Source organism: Bufo bufo, chromosome 10, assembly GCF_905171765.1.
Source record: "Bufo bufo chromosome 10, aBufBuf1.1, whole genome shotgun sequence".
NCBI classification, from domain to species: Eukaryota; Metazoa; Chordata; class Amphibia; order Anura; family Bufonidae; genus Bufo; species Bufo bufo.
The window spans coordinates 144662003-144679175 of NC_053398.1; the positions used below are offsets into that span (position 1 = coordinate 144662003).

At 49.2% G+C, this 17173-nt stretch overlaps 1 protein-coding gene and 1 long non-coding RNA gene across 2 annotated transcripts; both read left to right on the forward strand.

Moving 5' to 3' along the window:
• The first annotated feature begins 1103 nt into the window (after positions 1-1103).
• KIAA0895L (KIAA0895 like) lies at positions 1104-11400 on the forward strand. The gene is made up of 7 exons (XM_040409417.1): positions 1104-1202; positions 4589-5155; positions 5563-5706; positions 9121-9253; positions 9779-10084; positions 10403-10500; positions 10580-11400. Exons 2-7 carry the CDS (start codon positions 4658-4660, stop codon positions 10742-10744), a joined length of 1344 nt encoding a protein of 447 aa, XP_040265351.1. The 5' UTR covers positions 1104-1202; positions 4589-4657; the 3' UTR covers positions 10745-11400.
• On the forward strand, positions 5715-8792 carry LOC120980363. The gene is made up of 11 exons (XR_005774512.1): positions 5715-6031; positions 6338-6531; positions 6593-6690; positions 6737-7116; positions 7214-7250; positions 7287-7482; positions 7617-7733; positions 7905-7910; positions 7972-8459; positions 8496-8544; positions 8655-8792. It is a non-coding gene; the product is annotated as an uncharacterized LOC120980363 (long non-coding RNA).
• Positions 11401-17173: the final 5773 nt, after the last annotated feature.

Genomic DNA, 17173 nt, shown 5'->3' on the forward strand with positions numbered 1-17173 from the left:
CAGGTCTCCCTCCACCTCTCTATCACTATTCAGGTCTCCCTCCACCTCTCTATCACTATTCAGGCCGCTCTCCACCTCTCTATCACTATTCAGGCCGCTCTCCACCTCTCTATCACTATTCAGGCCGCCCTCCACCTCTCTATCACTATTCAGGCTGCTCTCCACCTCTCTATCACTATTCAGGCCGCTCTCCACCTCTCTATCACTATTCAGGCCGCTCTCCACCTCTCTATCACTATTCAGGCCGCTCTCCACCTCTCTATCACTATTCAGGTCTCCCTCCACCTCTCTATCACTATTCAGGTCTCCCTCCACCTCTCTATCACTATTCAGGTCTCCCTCCACCTCTCTATCACTATTCAGGTCTCCCTCCACCTCTCTATCACTATTCAGGCCGCTCTCCACCTCTCTATCACTATTCAGGCCGCTCTCCACCTCTCTATCACTATTCAGGCCGCTCTCCACCTCTCTATCACTATTCAGGTCTCCCTCCACCTCTCTATCACTATTCAGGCTGCTCTCCACCTCTCTATCACTATTCAGGCTGCTCTCCACCTCTCTATCACTATTCAGGCTGCACTCCACCTCTCTATCACTATTCAGGCCGCTCTCCGCCTCTCTATCACTATTCAGGCCGCCCCTCCACCTCTCTATCACTATTCAGGTCTCCCTCCACCTCTCTATCACTATTCAGGCTGCTCTCCACCTCTCTATCACTATTCAGGTCTCCCTCCACCTCTCTATCACTATTCAGGCCGCCCTCCACCTCTCTATCACTATTCAGGCCGCTCTCCACCTCTCTATCACTATTCAGGTCTCCCTCCACCTCTCTATCACTATTCAGGCTGCTCTCCACCTCTCTATCACTATTCAGGCTGCTCTCCGCCTCTCTATCACTATTCAGGCCGCTCTCCACCTCTCTATCACTATTCAGGCCGCTCTCCGGCTCCAGCAGGCGTCCTGCCCCTGACTGCTTGAAAAGCGACAGCCAGAGCCATAGCAGCCGGGCCCGGCTTTACTGAACAGCGCATGCGCTGTAACCTAAGGCTATACACGCCTGCTGACGTCACTAACATGAATCCTCCCACTAATATTCAGTGACAGCGGGTTGTAAGGAGTGGCGGGATGTCACGTGTCCTCTCATCCCAGCCATTGTCCAGAGTCACGTGGTGTCACCGGCACAGAAGATGCTGCTGCTAACGGTAACTGCCAGAAAGGGTTAATATTATGTGACTGAAGTATATATATATAGTGTTATTATATGTGACTGATGTGTATATCTAGTGTTATTATATGTGGTAGACAGTATATATGGTGTTATTATATGTGACTGACGTGTATATATATAGTGTTATTATATGTGGTAGACGGTAGACGTGTGTATATAGTGTTATATGCGGTAAATGTGTGTGTGTATACAGTATATATAGTGTTATTATATGCGGTAGACAGTATATATGGTGTTATTATATGCGGTAGACAGTATATATAGTGTTATTATATGCGGTAGACAGTATATATAGTGTTATTATATGCGGTAGACAGTATATATAGTGTTATTGTATGCGGTAGACAGTATATATAGTGTTATTATATGCAGTAGACAGTATATATAGTGTTATTATATGCGGTAGACAGTATATATAGTGTTATTATATGCGGTAGACGTGTATATATGGTGTTATTATATGTGGTAGACGGTAGACGTGTGTATATAGTGTGTGTATACAGTATATATAGTGTTAATATATTCGGTAGACGCGTATATATATATATATATATATATATATATAGTTATTGTATGCGGTAGACAGTATATATAGTGTTATTATATGCGGTAGACGTGTATATATAGTTATTGTATGCGGTAGACAGTATATATAGTGTTATTATATGCGGTAGACGTGTATATATAGTTATTGTATGCGGTAGACAGTATATATAGTGTTATTATATGCGGTAGACAGTATATATAGTGTTATATGTGGTAGACAGTATATATGGTGTTATTATATGCGGTAGACGGGTATATATAGTGTTATATGCGGTAGACAGTATATATGGTGTTATTATATGCGGTAGACAGTATATATAGTGTTATTATATGCGGTAGACAGTATATATAGTGTTATTATATGCGGTAGACAGTATATATGGTGTTATTATATGCGGTAGACAGTATATATGGTGTTATTATATGCGGTAGACAGTATATATAGTGTTATTATATGCGGTAGACGTGTATATAGTGTTATATGCGGTAGACGTGTATATATAGTGTTATTATATGCGGTAGACGTGTATATAGTGTTATATGCGGTAGACAGTATATATAGTGTTATTATATGCGGTAGACGTGTATATAGTGTTATTATTGCGGTAGACAGTATATATAGTGTTATTATATGCGGTAGACGTGTATATAGTGTTATTATTGCGGTAGACAGTATATATAGTGTTATTATATGCGGTAGACGGGTATATATAGTGTTATTATATGCGGTAGACAGTATATATAGTGTTATATGCGGTAGACGTGTATATATAGTGTTATTATATGCGGTAGATGTGTATATAGTGTTATTATATGCGGTAGACGTGTATATATAGTGTTATTATATGCGGTAGACAGTATATATAGTGTTATTATATGCGGTAGACAGTATATATAGTGTTATTATATGCGGTAGACAGTATATATAGTGTTATTATATGCGGTAGATGTGTATATAGTGTTATTATATGCGATAGACAGTATATATGGTGTTATTATATGCGGTAGACAGTATATATAGTGTTATTATATGCGGTAGACAGTATATATAGTGTTATATGCGGTAGACAGTATATATAGTGTTATTATATGCGGTAGACAGTATTTATAGTGTTATTATATGCGGTAGACCTGTATATATAGTGTTATTATATGCGATAGACAGTATATATGGTGTTATTATATGCGGTAGACAGTATATATAGTGTTATTATATGCGGTAGACAGTATATATAGTGTTATTATATGCGGTAGACAGTATATATGGTGTTATTATATGCGGTAGACAGTATATATAGTGTTATTATATGCGGTAGACGTGTATATATAGTGTTATTATATGCCGTAGACGTGTATATATAGTGTTATTATATGCCGTAGACAGTATATATAGTGTTATTATATGCCGTAGACGTGTATATATAGTGTTATTATATGCCGTAGACGTGTATATATAGTGTTATATGCGGTAGACGTGTATATAGTGTTATTATATGCGGTAGACAGTATATATAGTGTTATTATATGCGGTAGACAGTATATATAGTGTTATTATATGCGGTAGACAGTATATATAGTGTTATTATATGCGGTAGACAGTATATATAGTGTTATTATATGCGGTAGACCTGTATATATAGTGTTATTATATGCCGTAGACGTGTATATATAGTGTTATTATATGCCGTAGACAGTATATATAGTGTTATTATATGCCGTAGACAGTATATATAGTGTTATTATATGCGGTAGACAGTATATATAGTGTTATTATATGCGGTAGACAGTATATATAGTGTTATTATATGCGGTAGACAGTATATATAGTGTTATTATATGTGGTAGACAGTATATATAGTGTTATTATATGTGGTAGACGTGTATATATAGTGTTATTATATGCGGTAGACAGTATATATAGTGTTATTATATGCCGTAGACAGTATATATAGTGTTATTATATGCCGTAGACGTGTATATATAGTGTTATTATATGCGGTAGACGTGTATATATAGTGTTATATGCGGTAGACGTGTATATAGTGTTATTATATGCGGTAGACAGTATATATAGTGTTATTATATGCGGTAGACAGTATATATAGTGTTATTATATGCGGTAGACAGTATATATAGTGTTATTATATGCGGTAGACGTGTATATATAGTGTTATTATATGCGGTAGATGTGTATATAGTGTTATTATATGCGGTAGACAGTATATATAGTGTTATTATATGCGGTAGACAGTATATATAGTGTTATTATATGCGGTAGACGTGTATATATAGTGTTATTATATGCGGTAGACGTGTATATATAGTGTTATTATATGCGGTAGACAGTATATATAGTGTTATTATATGCGGTAGACAGTATATATGGTGTTATTATATGCGGTAGACCTGTATATATAGTGTTATTATATGCGGTAGACGTGTATATATAGTGTTATTATATGCGGTAGACGTGTATATATAGTGTTATTATATGCGGTAGACGTGTATATATGGTGTTATTATATGCGGTAGACGTGTATATATGGTGTTATTATCATCATGGTGCCGGTGAAGCACGCGCCGCTTGTACAGACTGGGACGCGCTGCCTCTTCTGGGAGGACGGACACATCCAGTGTGAGCGCGCGCCTGTGTTCCTGTTCATCTCTGTTTCTTAGGCTCCTTCTCGGGCGTCTCCAGTTATAAAAAAATCCTTGAGTGCGACCTTTACCTGCTGATAATGTTGTCTGATAAGCAGCACTGGTATACCTGCGAGCCGCTGATCTCTGGCTGGTTTTGTATCTCTCTCCTTGCAGGGGGTCCCAGGGCACAGGATCTCGTCTCCAGCCGTAGTCTTCCCCTTCTGGTGTCTCTGACAGTGGAGAATGGTGGTGGACGCCGCTCGCCAGGCCTATAACACAATGTCGTCTGCATCTTCTGATAAGAGTGAGGCCCGCTCCAAGAAGAAGTCCTCTCAGATGAACGGCTTCCATGTGGCCCCGCAGCCTGGTCCCAGCAGGAGCCTGAGTAGGAGCCTCTCGTCAGGTGTGGTGGCCCAGCGGAGGCTCTCAGGGTGCGCGCTCTACGGGGGGACATGTAGTTGGCTGCGTCGCAGTGAGAGCTCCTGCACCCTCAACAGTAGCAGCAGCAGCAGCAGCTCCCGGGGCAGAATGCGTCCTGCCGGGTCTCTGCCGTCCATCAGTAAGGCCATAAAGAGGACCTCCTGCCTCCTTGTCGCTCTTCGGCCCACCAATGTGGAGCAGGAGCGGGATAATTTCTTCCTCTCCAACTATAGCTACAACCCACAATTCCAGTATCAGGAACCCATGTCCCTCAGTGTGCTGGAGAAATACAGCCAAGCATCTAACCAGTTCCTGGTCCAGGTAGGTAATGCGCCATGCGAAGCCTACCCGACTGGGGCAGGATAGAGATACCGGCCAGGTGTAAAGTATAAAATGGTTTGAGAAATACTGCAGTTTTCATACTGGCCACTAGATGTCACACAGTGCTGGAGCAGACACCTCGCTTTACAGCTGCTGCGAGGACTGAATGCTGTCATCTTATTAACACTATAGGACCTGAATCAGCAGGGTGGTCCCGCACCTGTGTGATATCTCATGTAGACCCCCAGCCGCACGTCTGTTGCGTGTATTGGGATCTATAAAGAACGTGTATTTTTCTGTTTGCAGTAGTAAATTGTTTTCCCATGTTTGGAGCGTCAATCCAAAATGAGCCTTAATTATTAGCTGCACCATGTCCTGCGTGACTGCTCTCCATGTTCACTCTGCAGGCGCTGAGAATACTGAACGCGGTCCTGGATAAATATGGTAGTTATGAAAGCTTTGAGTCACAGACTGGAGGAAATCTGCTCAGCAAGTGTCAGATCTGGTCATGTTGTCGGCGGTACATGCAGAAAGAGAACTGCAGCGGCGAGGTGAGAGGGCGAAGCTGGAAGACGGGAAAACGTGAGGATGTGAAAAGCGTGACGTACGGCTGTGAGGGGACTGCAGGGAAACCATAAGGGGAAGCTGACACGTGGAGCAGGAGAGCTGCAGGGCGATGGAGGTGACACGTGGAGGAGGAGAGCTGCAGGGCGATGGAGGGGACACGTGGAGGAGAGCTGCAGGGCGATGGAGGTGACACGTGGAGGAGGAGAGCTGCAGGGCGATGGAGGTGACACGTGGAGGAGGAGAGCTGCAGGGCGATGGAGGTCTGTGTGGAGGTGACACGTGGAGGAGGAGAGCTGCAGGGGGATGGAGGTCTGTGTGGAGGTGACACGTGGAGGAGGAGAGCTGCAGGGCGATGGAGGTCTGTGTGGAGGTGACACGTGGAGGAGGAGAGCTGCAGGGGGATGGAGGTCTGTGTGGAGGTGACACGTGGAGGAGGAGAGCTGCAGGGCGATGGAGGTCTGTGTGGAGGTGACACGTGGAGGAGGAGAGCTGCAGGGCGATGGAGGTCTGTGTGGAGGTGACACGTGGAGGAGGAGAGCTGCAGGGCGATGGAGGTCTGTGTGCAGGTGACACGGGGAGGAGGAGAGCTGCAGGGCAATGGAGGTCTGTGTGGAGGTGACACGTGGAGGAGGAGAGCTGCAGGGCGATGGAGGGGACACGTGGAGGAGAGCTGCAGGGCGATGGAGGTGACACGTGGAGGAGGAGAGCTGCAGGGCGATGGAGGTGACACGTGGAGGAGGAGAGCTGCAGGGCGATGGAGGTCTGTGTGGAGGTGACACGTGGAGGAGGAGAGCTGCAGGGCGATGGAGGTCTGTGTGGAGGTGACACGTGGAGGAGGAGAGCTGCAGGGGGATGGAGGTCTGTGTGGAGGTGACACGTGGAGGAGGAGAGCTGCAGGGCGATGGAGGTCTGTGTGGAGGTGACACGTGGAGGAGGAGAGCTGCAGGGCGATGGAGGTCTGTGTGGAGGTGACACGTGGAGGAGAGCTTCAGGGGGATGGAGGTCTGTGTGGAGGTGACACGTGGAGGAGGAGAGCTGCAGGGCGATGGAGGTCTGTGTGGAGGTGACACATGGAGGTGGAGAGCTGCAGGGCGATGGAGGTCTGTGTGGAGGTGACACATGGAGGTGGAGAGCTGCAGGGCGATGGAGGTCTGTGTGGAGGTGACACGTGGAGGAGGAGAGCTGCAGGGCGATGGAGGTCTGTGTGGAGGTGACACGTGGAGGAGGAGAGCTGCAGGGGGATGGAGGTCTGTGTGGAGGTGACACGTGGAGGAGGAGAGCTGCAGGGCGATGGAGGTCTGTGTGGAGGTGACACGTGGAGGAGGAGAGCTGCAGGGGGATGGAGGTCTGTGTGGAGGTGACACGTGGAGGAGGAGAGCTGCAGGGCGATGGAGGTCTGTGTGGAGGTGACACGTGGAGGAGGAGAGCCGCAGGGCGATGGAGGTCTGTGTGGAGGAGGAGAGCTGCAGGGCGATGGAGGTCTGTGTGGAGGTGACACGTGGAGGAGGAGAGCTGCAGGGCGATGGAGGTCTGTGTGGAGGAGGAGAGCTGCAGGGCGATGGAGGTCTGTGTGGAGGTGACACGTGGAGGTGGAGAGCTGCAGGGCGATGGAGGTCTGTGTGGAGGTGACACGTGGAGGAGGAGAGCTGCAGGGCGATGGAGGTCTGTGTGGAGGTGACACGTGGAGGAGGAGAGCTGCAGGGCGATGGAGGTCTGTGTGGAGGTGACACGTGGAGGAGGAGAGCTGCAGGGCGATGGAGGTCTGTGTGGAGGTGACACGTGGAGGAGGAGAGCTGCAGGGGGATGGAGGTCTGTGTGGAGGAGGAGAGCTGCAGGGCGATGGAGGTCTGTGTGGAGGTGACACGTGGGGAAGGAGAGCTGCAGGGCGATGGAGGTCTGTGTGGAGGTGACACGTGGAGGAGGAGAGCTGCAGGGCGATGGAGGTCTGTGTGGAGGTGACACGTGGAGGAGGAGAGCTGCAGGACGATGGAGGTCTGTGTGGAGGTGACACGTGGAGGAGGAGAGCTGCAGGGAGATGGAGGTCTGTCTGGAGGTGACACGTGGAGGAGGAGAGCTGCAGGGCGATGGAGGTCTGTGTGGAGGTGACACGTGGAGGAGGAGAGCTGCAGGGCGATGGAGGTCTGTGTGGAGGTGACACGTGGAAGAGGAGAGCTGCAGGGAGATGGAGGTCTGTGTGGAGGGGACACGTGGAGGAGGAGAGCTGCAGGGGGATGGAGGTCTGTGTGGAGGAGGAGAGCTGCAGGGTGATGGAGGTCTGTGTGGAGGTGACACATGGAGGTGGAGAGCTGCAGGGCGATGGAGGTCTGTGTGGAGGTGACACATGGAGGTGGAGAGCTGCAGGGCGATGGAGGTCTGTGTGGAGGTGACACGTGGAGGAGGAGAGCTGCAGGGCGATGGAGGTCTGTGTGGAGGAGGAGAGCTGCAGGGCGATGGAGGTCTGTGTGGAGGTGACACGTGGAGGAGGAGAGCTGCAGGGCGATGGAGGTCTGTGTGGAGGAGGAGAGCTGCAGGGCGATGGAGGTCTGTGTGGAGGTGACACGTGGAGGAGGAGAGCTGCAGGGCGATGGAGGTCTGTGTGGAGGTGACACGTGGAGGAGGAGAGCTGCAGGGCGATGGAGGTCTGTGTGGAGGTGACACGTGGAGGAGGAGAGCTGCAGGGCGATGGAGGTCTGTGTGGAGGTGACACGTGGAGGAGGAGAGCTGCAGGGGGATGGAGGTCTGTGTGGAGGAGGAGAGCTGCAGGGCGATGGAGGTCTGTGTGGAGGTGACACGTGGGGAAGGAGAGCTGCAGGGGGATGGAGGTCTATGTGGAGGTGACACATGGAGGAGGAGAGCTGCAGGACGATGGAGGTCTGTGTGGAGGTGACACGTGGAGGAGGAGAGCTGCAGGGAGATGGAGGTCTGTCTGGAGGTGACACGTGGAGGAGGAGAGCTGCAGGGCGATGGAGGTCTGTGTGGAGGTGACACGTGGAGGAGGAGAGCTGCAGGGCGATGGAGGTCTGTGTGGAGGTGACACGTGGAAGAGGAGAGCTGCAGGGAGATGGAGGTCTGTCTGGAGGTGACACGTGGAGGAGGAGAGCTGCAGGGCGATGGAGGTCTGTGTGGAGGTGACACGTGGAGGAGGAGAGCTGCAGGGCGATGGAGGTCTGTGTGGAGGTGACACGTGGAGGAGGAGAGCTGCAGGGCGATGGAGGTCTGTGTGGAGGTGACACGTGGAGGAGCTGCGGGGTGATAATTGTGTGTAATTCCAGGTCTTTTTCTGTGTCCCGCTTGTGGTCCCACTGTCCTTTCTTGTTCCTCTTTCCTCAATGTCCTCATGGGTGGTCTGCTGCTGCTGCTGTCTGGGTTTCCATCTTTCTTTCTCTGGTGGTGTCTAGGTGGTGGTCCAGCTGACCGAAGACTTGCTGTCTCAGGCAGTCATGACAAATGAGAACAGCCGTCCGACACTAACCATCAACTTACTAGGTGCGCGGCAGCACTGGCTGGAGGGGATGCTCCGACACGAGATAGGTAGGCGCAGGCCGGGCCCTCTGGTGGAGTGCAATTTGGGTCTGTATGTTATCAGACACTGGGTGGTCTCAGCAGATTTCTCCTACAGCTAAGTGTGATGCCAAACTGCCCACTTTGTGAAGCTGCACCCCCTCTCTCTAACCTGGCCCCTTGTGGCTATGTGGGAAGCCCTAACCCAGTCATTGACCCCGAGGGTCTCCAGATTTCACTTGCAAGAAGAACAGGGCCATCACCAAATCGTGATGCACAGGAACAACCCAGTAGACAGGCTGTCTAGCCATCCTCCGCCCGGTGTATACCCTGATGATAGTGGCTATATGTGGGGACATGCACTGAGCAGAGGCCGTGGCCCCCGATGATCTGGGGCTCCTGAAAGTCTCAGTAGTGGCCCATTTTATGCTCTTAATAGACTATGCAGAAAGGTTCCAGTGAGAGATGACGGGGAGCCTGTGAAATACCCCCAGTTCTTCTAACACCCTATAACCCATTAGTGCTGAGCAGGGCTCTCTTTTTCTGTCTCTGCAGGGACGCATTACTTGCGAGGAGCGAATGACGCTCAGCAGCCCTGGCATGGTTCAGAAAGTCGCAAACAATTTGGATTGAAGCCGGCCAACCCCACAGAGGAAGGCCTGGCTAGCCTGCACAGCATGCTTTTCAGGAAACACCCCTACTTGTGGCGCGCTGCCCTCCTCTACTACGCCATCAGTCGTGCCGCCACCTGCAGCTTCTCCAACCTGTTTAATGACCTGCAGCAGTTTGTAGAAGACCCTGCTGTGCGGTGGGAGTACTGTGTGCGGGCCAAGAGGGGCCAGAAGGACACCGGAAAACCAGGCAAGCATGGCGTATCCCAGGTTTAGGAGGTAGCGGCTGAGCGCAGGGCTTGTCCAAGTCGGGCAAAGGTCAGGTGGTGCCTATAAGAGTGCACTTGGCCCCTGCTGAGAGACCTCCACCGACTGGTGGACCATAACTAGAACCACAGCTTCCTCTCTATTGGTGGAGTTCACCAGGACCACATGTTGTTTAAAGCCAAAACCAGCAGCACATCCTAAACACCAAGAGGAAAGTGTGTGACTGGAGCCTAGTGGTGGGGCCAGCACACCCTTCCCCATTCTCCTAGGCGAGGCTGACCCCTGACTTTATCTCCTACAGGCTGCTTCAGCAAAGATCAGGTCTATCTGGACGGCATCATCCGCATCCTGCGACACCGCCACTCCATCGACTTCCGCCTGCTGACTTCCCTGGGAAAGGTAAGCCATCACGACAGGCGGAGCACGAGATGGCGGAAAGGTTGTGGATGCAGATTACTGACATTGCCTGGTTCTCTAGGTCGCTTTCGAGGACGTGGAGCGGCTTCGTCCATTTGCTCAGATGAAGGACGCTCGTCTTCCTCACTTCATGCAGGACATGGAGAAGTATCATCACCATCTGAATCACATCATGGTGATGAACCAGCTGAGCGACGAGGAGCTCCGGAGCCTTCTCCCAGACTGACGCGCTCTTTCTATATTTATTCATGGGGGACTGGACTTTTCTATTGGGTCACACGAGCCTCACCTTTTTTTATTCTTACGCTTTTGATTAGTCTTAATAACGCTCTGAAGGTCCCAGGGATCGTGGAAGGTGTGATCTCCATAGTTGTGTGTTGTGGCCCCGGGCTCTGTTTATTAAATGATAAACGGACTGATCCTCGTCACCATCACTGTTCAGTGCTATGTACTATCAGATCCTGGAGGATCGGCGTATGGCCACACGGTTAGGATTCCAAAATCAGGAGACAAGGTATTAAAGGCAGATACAACTTTTTTTTAATTCACTTCTGGTTTGGGATTCAAAAAAACCTGACCTTGTGGCCATACCCTTAGAGACACGTTGGCAGCTGGCTGTTCTGTGACGCTGACCGCTCTAGACCACTGGTTGTCAACCTTTTCACGCCAAGTACCCCCCTAGTGACAAGAAGTTCTAACAGAGAACCCCCAAGAAAGTGAACAATGATAGATTTTAGAGTAAGTTCACACTTGCATTACAACAGCTCTGCCAGACTAAAACGGGATCCACGTTTTCCAGCGTGAGGTTTCGCACGGACACAAACAGTTGTGTGAAGCACTATTCATCCTTTCAAAATGTCAGGCACCACATTAGGATCTATTATGGATGCTAGGAGTTAAAAAAATTAATTCTGCTCTACCAAACATACAGGAGAATACAGTGCGCATTGCTTCTTACGTCCAGTGACGTCTCCTCTGATGTAGACGTTCATTCCTCACCTTCTCCTTTCAGCCACTTGTCTCTCCAGAGTTTGACAAACAGACATCTTTCCTTCTGAACATCCCATCCTGCCACCCACAACACTATATAATACTAGCAGAAAGAAGAGTCCCCCTGAAAATTTGGGTACCACACAGGTAGTGCCCCCTTCAGTAATTATTGGCACACAATACCCTAAAAAATAACTACATCCAGCAAATAGTGCCCAACACTAATAGTGTAAGCATAATGTCCAAAATAACAATAACTCTAACAAAGACAGGTGCACTTTGCGGTCTTACTAAACCCTCATACTGATGTTAAAATTGAGAGATTAGCCAACATATCCTGCTGTGGAGGACATGTCTGAGCCCGAGCACCGCGCCAAGGTTTCTCAAATAGCTCGGGACCTAAGGCTAAACCTACCTGTGCCGTATGGGCAATACCAGGAGCCAGTGGGCGAATTATAGGAGCGCAAGGTCTGACTCTCAGGATATGTTGGCTAATCGCTCAGTATGAGGGTTTAGTAAGACCGCAGAGTGCACCCATTTTTGTTAAAGTTGTTTGCTATCCTGTGTAGGATGTCTATTGTGGTACTTTGTGGTCCACTGCGGGCATCCTCCATTGTATGCATTTTTACTGGGGATTGCTATTAGTAGCGGACCAGAGTGCCCCCCCCCCCCCCCCACAGTAATAGCACTCCCCAAAGTACCACCAATAGTAATAATTCTCCCCGTAGTGCCCCAGAAGTAATAATGCCCCCTTAGTCCCCTATAAAGTCCACCATAATGTCCCCATAGTAATAATTCCCCTTATAGTGCCCCAGTAGTGGTAGAGCTCACCATTATGCCCCCAGGAATAATCCCCCACCTAGTAATAAAGCCTCTCAGTGTTTTTCAGTATTTATAATGCCACCAGTAGTAATAATTCCCCCAATAGCGCCCCAGTAGTAGTAGTAGAGCTCACCATTATGCCCCCAGTAATGAAGCCTCTCAGTGTTTTTCAGTCTTTATAAAGCCCACCGTAATGCCACCAGTAGTAATAATGCCCCCGTATAGTGCCCTCCAGTAGTGGTAGAACCCACCATCATGAAATCGGATTGTGACCGACGACGATAGGCTCGGAGCACTAGGAGTTGTCACCCGTGAGCTGTTTATTGGAGGTCACACATGAAGTTGCCGTATTGAAGCAAATCCAGGAGAGAATGCCTAAGCTTGGGGTTACTACCCCCAACATCTGACTACTACCCCCAGTCTCAGAGATACCCAAAAACACATCCGTCCTTCCCCTGTCAGTAGCAGGGGACGGGTTACTACCCCCGCGGAGAGGAATTTTTTGAAGCATTTTGTAGCGTTCCCAACATTTCCTGAGGGTCACAGAGGTCATCAGAATACCTTATCTCTGGTACCAGGGAGATGTGAAGACCACCACTACAACCCCCAATATCTAATACAACACACACTGACCAGATCTAGACAAAATCATAGGAAAATGACAGCCCACAGCGACACCCACCATAATACCCCCAGGAGTAATTATTCCCCCTTTAGGGTCCATTCACCCATAGAACTGCCTATTCTTGTCCTAAATTGCAGAGCGGAAATGCGGAGAGCACACTTTCCGGCCCCATAAAGAACGAATGGGTCTGCACCCGTTCCCGATATTGCGAAACGGGTGCAGACCCATTTGCGGACGTGTGAATGGACCCCTTATAGTGCTGCGACGTGGGGCACAAGCCTCTTCCGGCCTGAATCCTGAGCTGCTCGTTGCCCTAATAAGGTGGTCGGGATGATGATGTCATCGTGCTGTCCTCTGGAAGGCTTCAGGCCTAGTGTCTGTAGCCTATGTGAGAGAATGGTGTGGGAGGGAGACATCACCTCCGTGCCCTGTTGCAGCATTCAACTTCCCTCTGTCCAGCAATGAAGCACCGCTGTATGCCGGGGGGTGCCACGTACCCCTTACTGCAGTGCTGGGCCTCATTCACATGCTTTCTACAAGAGACTGACCAGAATTGTGTCCGAGGCCTCAGTCCTCACGGGAGGGACATGTTGGGGGTTGTACAGCCATGTGGTGCTCGGGTGCCAGCGACCCAAATGCAGCACGGCTGTGCCACGGGGGCGTTCCCTGTGCCGCGTGTCAATTCTCCACTTCAGTGGGGGGCAGAGAAGTCTGCAAGCACAGTTGTGGTTTCAGCATGGCTTTGGCCTGGGGATTTCCTACCTTTAGTCCTCGTGACCAGTATGAACACCAGGCCCCGTCTGCCGGCGCAGATAACGGTGTCTGACAACTTAACCCTCTGGGCACCAGGCTAAACTGAGACCATTCTCCTGATTAACTGTACAGTGTAAAGTGCAGAAGCTGCTCAGGGGGTTATGTGATAACGCTGCGCAGGCGACCGCACACAGGACTGAGAGCAGAACATTTCCTTTACTACTACATACTGCAGCACACAGATGGATTGGTAGCGACAGGCCTCATTCACACAGTGCTGATGTGGCTCCAGAACTGGGGCGATGTACAAGACGGGTTTCATACTAATTCTGTACAATCCTGACCAAATCTGCAGTGTGTGAATGAGGCCATGAGACAGGGCAGCTATCTCCAGGCTAGCGTCTCTGCAGAGATCCGACATTATAAGCGATACGATGGTTCTTCATAGCTACGTCCACGTAGAGGCGCTCCTCTAGTTCTCATAAATCTGCCCCATTGTCTATACATGCCCTGGCCATAATGAAAACCACCATTCTTTACCCTGCTGGCTGAATTCAGAAGAGGTCCTTGTGTTCCTGGAGCCATTAGTCTTTAAGTACAGTCTGTACAGCAATTCTTAAAAAAAAAATTCTCAGGTCGATTCGCTTGCAGCCCCCGATAAGTGACAAAATCGGACTGACAAACCTCATCGCTCTCGCACGGACCGGTCGCCTTTACTATACGTACGTTTAGACCCAGTTAATGTTCAGACTGAAAGGAAAGGTTTAGGGCATGTTCACATTGGAGGAGTTCAGATCTGCTGTGGTGAATGACCCCCACGCCTGCTCACGGATGTTCATGTCTCCTCTCTTCTTTCTGATAGTGCCTCGGCACTGGCTCCAACAAACTGTCCGTCACTTTCTCCTCCAGCGGGGGCGCTCTTTCCCACTTGAATCTCTGGTCGCAGCTCCAGCATGAGCTCAGCTCCCACCCCAGTTACCGGGGCCAAGTCCTCCACCCGGCGGAAGCCGTGGATCTTGCGGCGATGGGCTGTGATACTCTGAGCCAAGGCCCGGGTTACACCTGGCAGGGTCATCAGCTCCTCTTCTGTGGCCGTGTTAATGTCCAAGCAGCTTTCCGGTGGTGCAGATCCCAGGAAGGACATCGTCCGTGTCCGTCTTCCCGTTCTACAGCTCACAGCCGAACCCATGGCCAGTGTGAATAGTGAGGGAAGAGAGTCGTACAATGCTCAACCCCTCCATAGAGAAGAAGTGCAGCGCGCGGACTCTGGCCCCGGAGGAAGGCGTGCCGCAACCTAATGACTAACTATGCGACCTTTCCACCTCCTGATAAAGGACTACAAGGCAGCGGGAATCACCTACTGACAACCCCCATCATCAGAGCCGCCTCTGCACTCCACACAAAGGTAGTGCACTACCCTCAAAGACCACCCTACAAGGCAGCAGGAGGAACACAACCCCCATCATCAGAGTCCCTCCAGTGCACTACCCTGAAAGACCACCCTACAAGGCAGTGGGAAGAACACAACCCCCATCATCAGAATGCCTCCAGTGCAACTCCCAGCAAAGACCACCCTACAAGGCAGCGGGAGGAACACAACCCCCATCATCAGAGTCCCTCCAGTGCACTACCCTCAAAGACCACCCTACAAGGCAGCGGGAGGAACACAACCCCCATCATCAGAGTCCCTCCAGTGCACTACCCTGAAAGACCACCCTACAAGGCAGTGGGAAGAACACAACCCCCATCATCAGAATGCCTCCAGTGCAACTCCCAGCAAAGACCACCCTACAAGGCAGCGGGAGGAACACAACCCCTCATCATCAGGAAGCCTCAAGTGTACTCCCCGCAAAGACCACCCTACAAGGCAGGAGAAGGAACACCACCCCCATCAGAGCCACCTTCAATACACTCTCCACTAAGGCAGTGGGAGGAACAGAACCCCCATCATCAAAGCTGCCTCTGCACTCCACACAAAGGGAGCAGGAGGAACACAACCCCCATCATCAGAGTTCCTCCAGTGCACTCCTCTCAAAGAACACCCTACAAGGCAGTGGGGAAAAACAACCCTCATCCTCTCCAAAGGCAGCGTAAGAACACAACCGCCATCATTACAGCGCCTCAAACACACTCCCCGCAAAGACCACCCTACAAGGCAGTGGAAGAACCACAACCCCCATCGTCAGAGCCACCACCAGTGCACTCATTGGACTCCTCCAAAGGCCATCCTGCCAGGCAGACGACCCCTGGTGCTTTGAGTGTTTTGGGGGGGGGGGGGGGGGGGGGGGGGAGAATACAAGTGCATTCTGGGTAAGGTTATGATGTGGAAATAATGTATCAAAATATTAGTTTATTATAAAATATAAAATATGGGGAAACTACAGGATGGCATACAAAAATACGGAGAAGCACAGGGTCAATATAGCACACAGATAGGTACAGTCCATAAATCAGGATAAAAGCTCAAGGATGACCAGGTATGGTCACTTGTACTTGTTGTGCATAGCCTTATTGCGGCAATTTCGGTGTCCTGTTATCCTGGTCATCCTTGAGCTTTTATCCTGATTTATGGACTGTACCTATCTGTGTGCTATATTGACCCTGTGCTTCTCCGTATTTTTGTATGCCATCCTGTAGTTTCCCCATATTTTATATTTTATAATAAACTAATATTTTGATACATTATTTCCACTTGTTGTTTTGGTCTATTCTGGATGTTTTGCAAGTGGCAATTGTAGCTGTCTAGTTGACAGGTGGCCTTTTTGTAGGTTAATAAGGTTATGATGTCACATTTTTTATCAATGGTCACGCCCATCCGACAATGATTGGAAAGTTCCAAACTAGGAAGGTGTGTCTAACTGATAAGTTTGTGATCATAAACCACACAAAGGGGATAGAGGAAGGGGAAGAGAAGTGGATCTCTCTAGAGGGGTCTATCAAGATGAAAGCCATGGTGAGATGCGCTATGATGGACCACCCAGCTTTCCTAGGAGCAGAAGTGAGATTCCTACTAGGACTTGGTAGGAGACACAGAAAATTATATTTCATTTTATTAAGACTAATTTGATAGTGTGGGTGAAATTATACCATCTAGATTGGCGAATAAATAAATAATTAAATTAATTGATCATCTCCATATTGAGATATAGTCCTAGGATATTGTGAGACTTCATTCTACCTGCAGAAGAATCTAGACTCATAATCTAGCAAAGCATTAAATAATTGCTTAGATAGATATTATATATTGATAGAACATTCTTCGCCAAGCTAAGTGATGGATTCCCACAGGAAGGACTTTTTCAAGTCCTTCCCATTTAAGATCCTAGATCCCTGGTATTTGTCTTAATATTCTTATGACCATAATTAATAATTCTTAATTGAATTATTACACCCCGACACACTCCACACAAAGGTAGTGCACTACCCTCAAAGACCACCCTACAAGGCAGTGGGAAGAACATAACC

What these genes read in the sequence shown, in the direction of transcription:
- KIAA0895L (XM_040409417.1), top strand. Translation starts at nt 4,658, where the DNA reads ATGGTGGTGGACGCCGCTCGCCAGGCCTATAACACAATGTCGTCTGCA. An exon ending in GATGCTCCGACACGAGATAG is followed by an intron (nt 9,254 to 9,778) that starts GTAGGCGCAGGC and finishes CTGTCTCTGCAG; the next exon opens with GGACGCATTACTTGCGAGGA. An exon ending in GAAGGACACCGGAAAACCAG is followed by an intron (nt 10,085 to 10,402) that starts GCAAGCATGGCG and finishes TATCTCCTACAG; the next exon opens with GCTGCTTCAGCAAAGATCAG.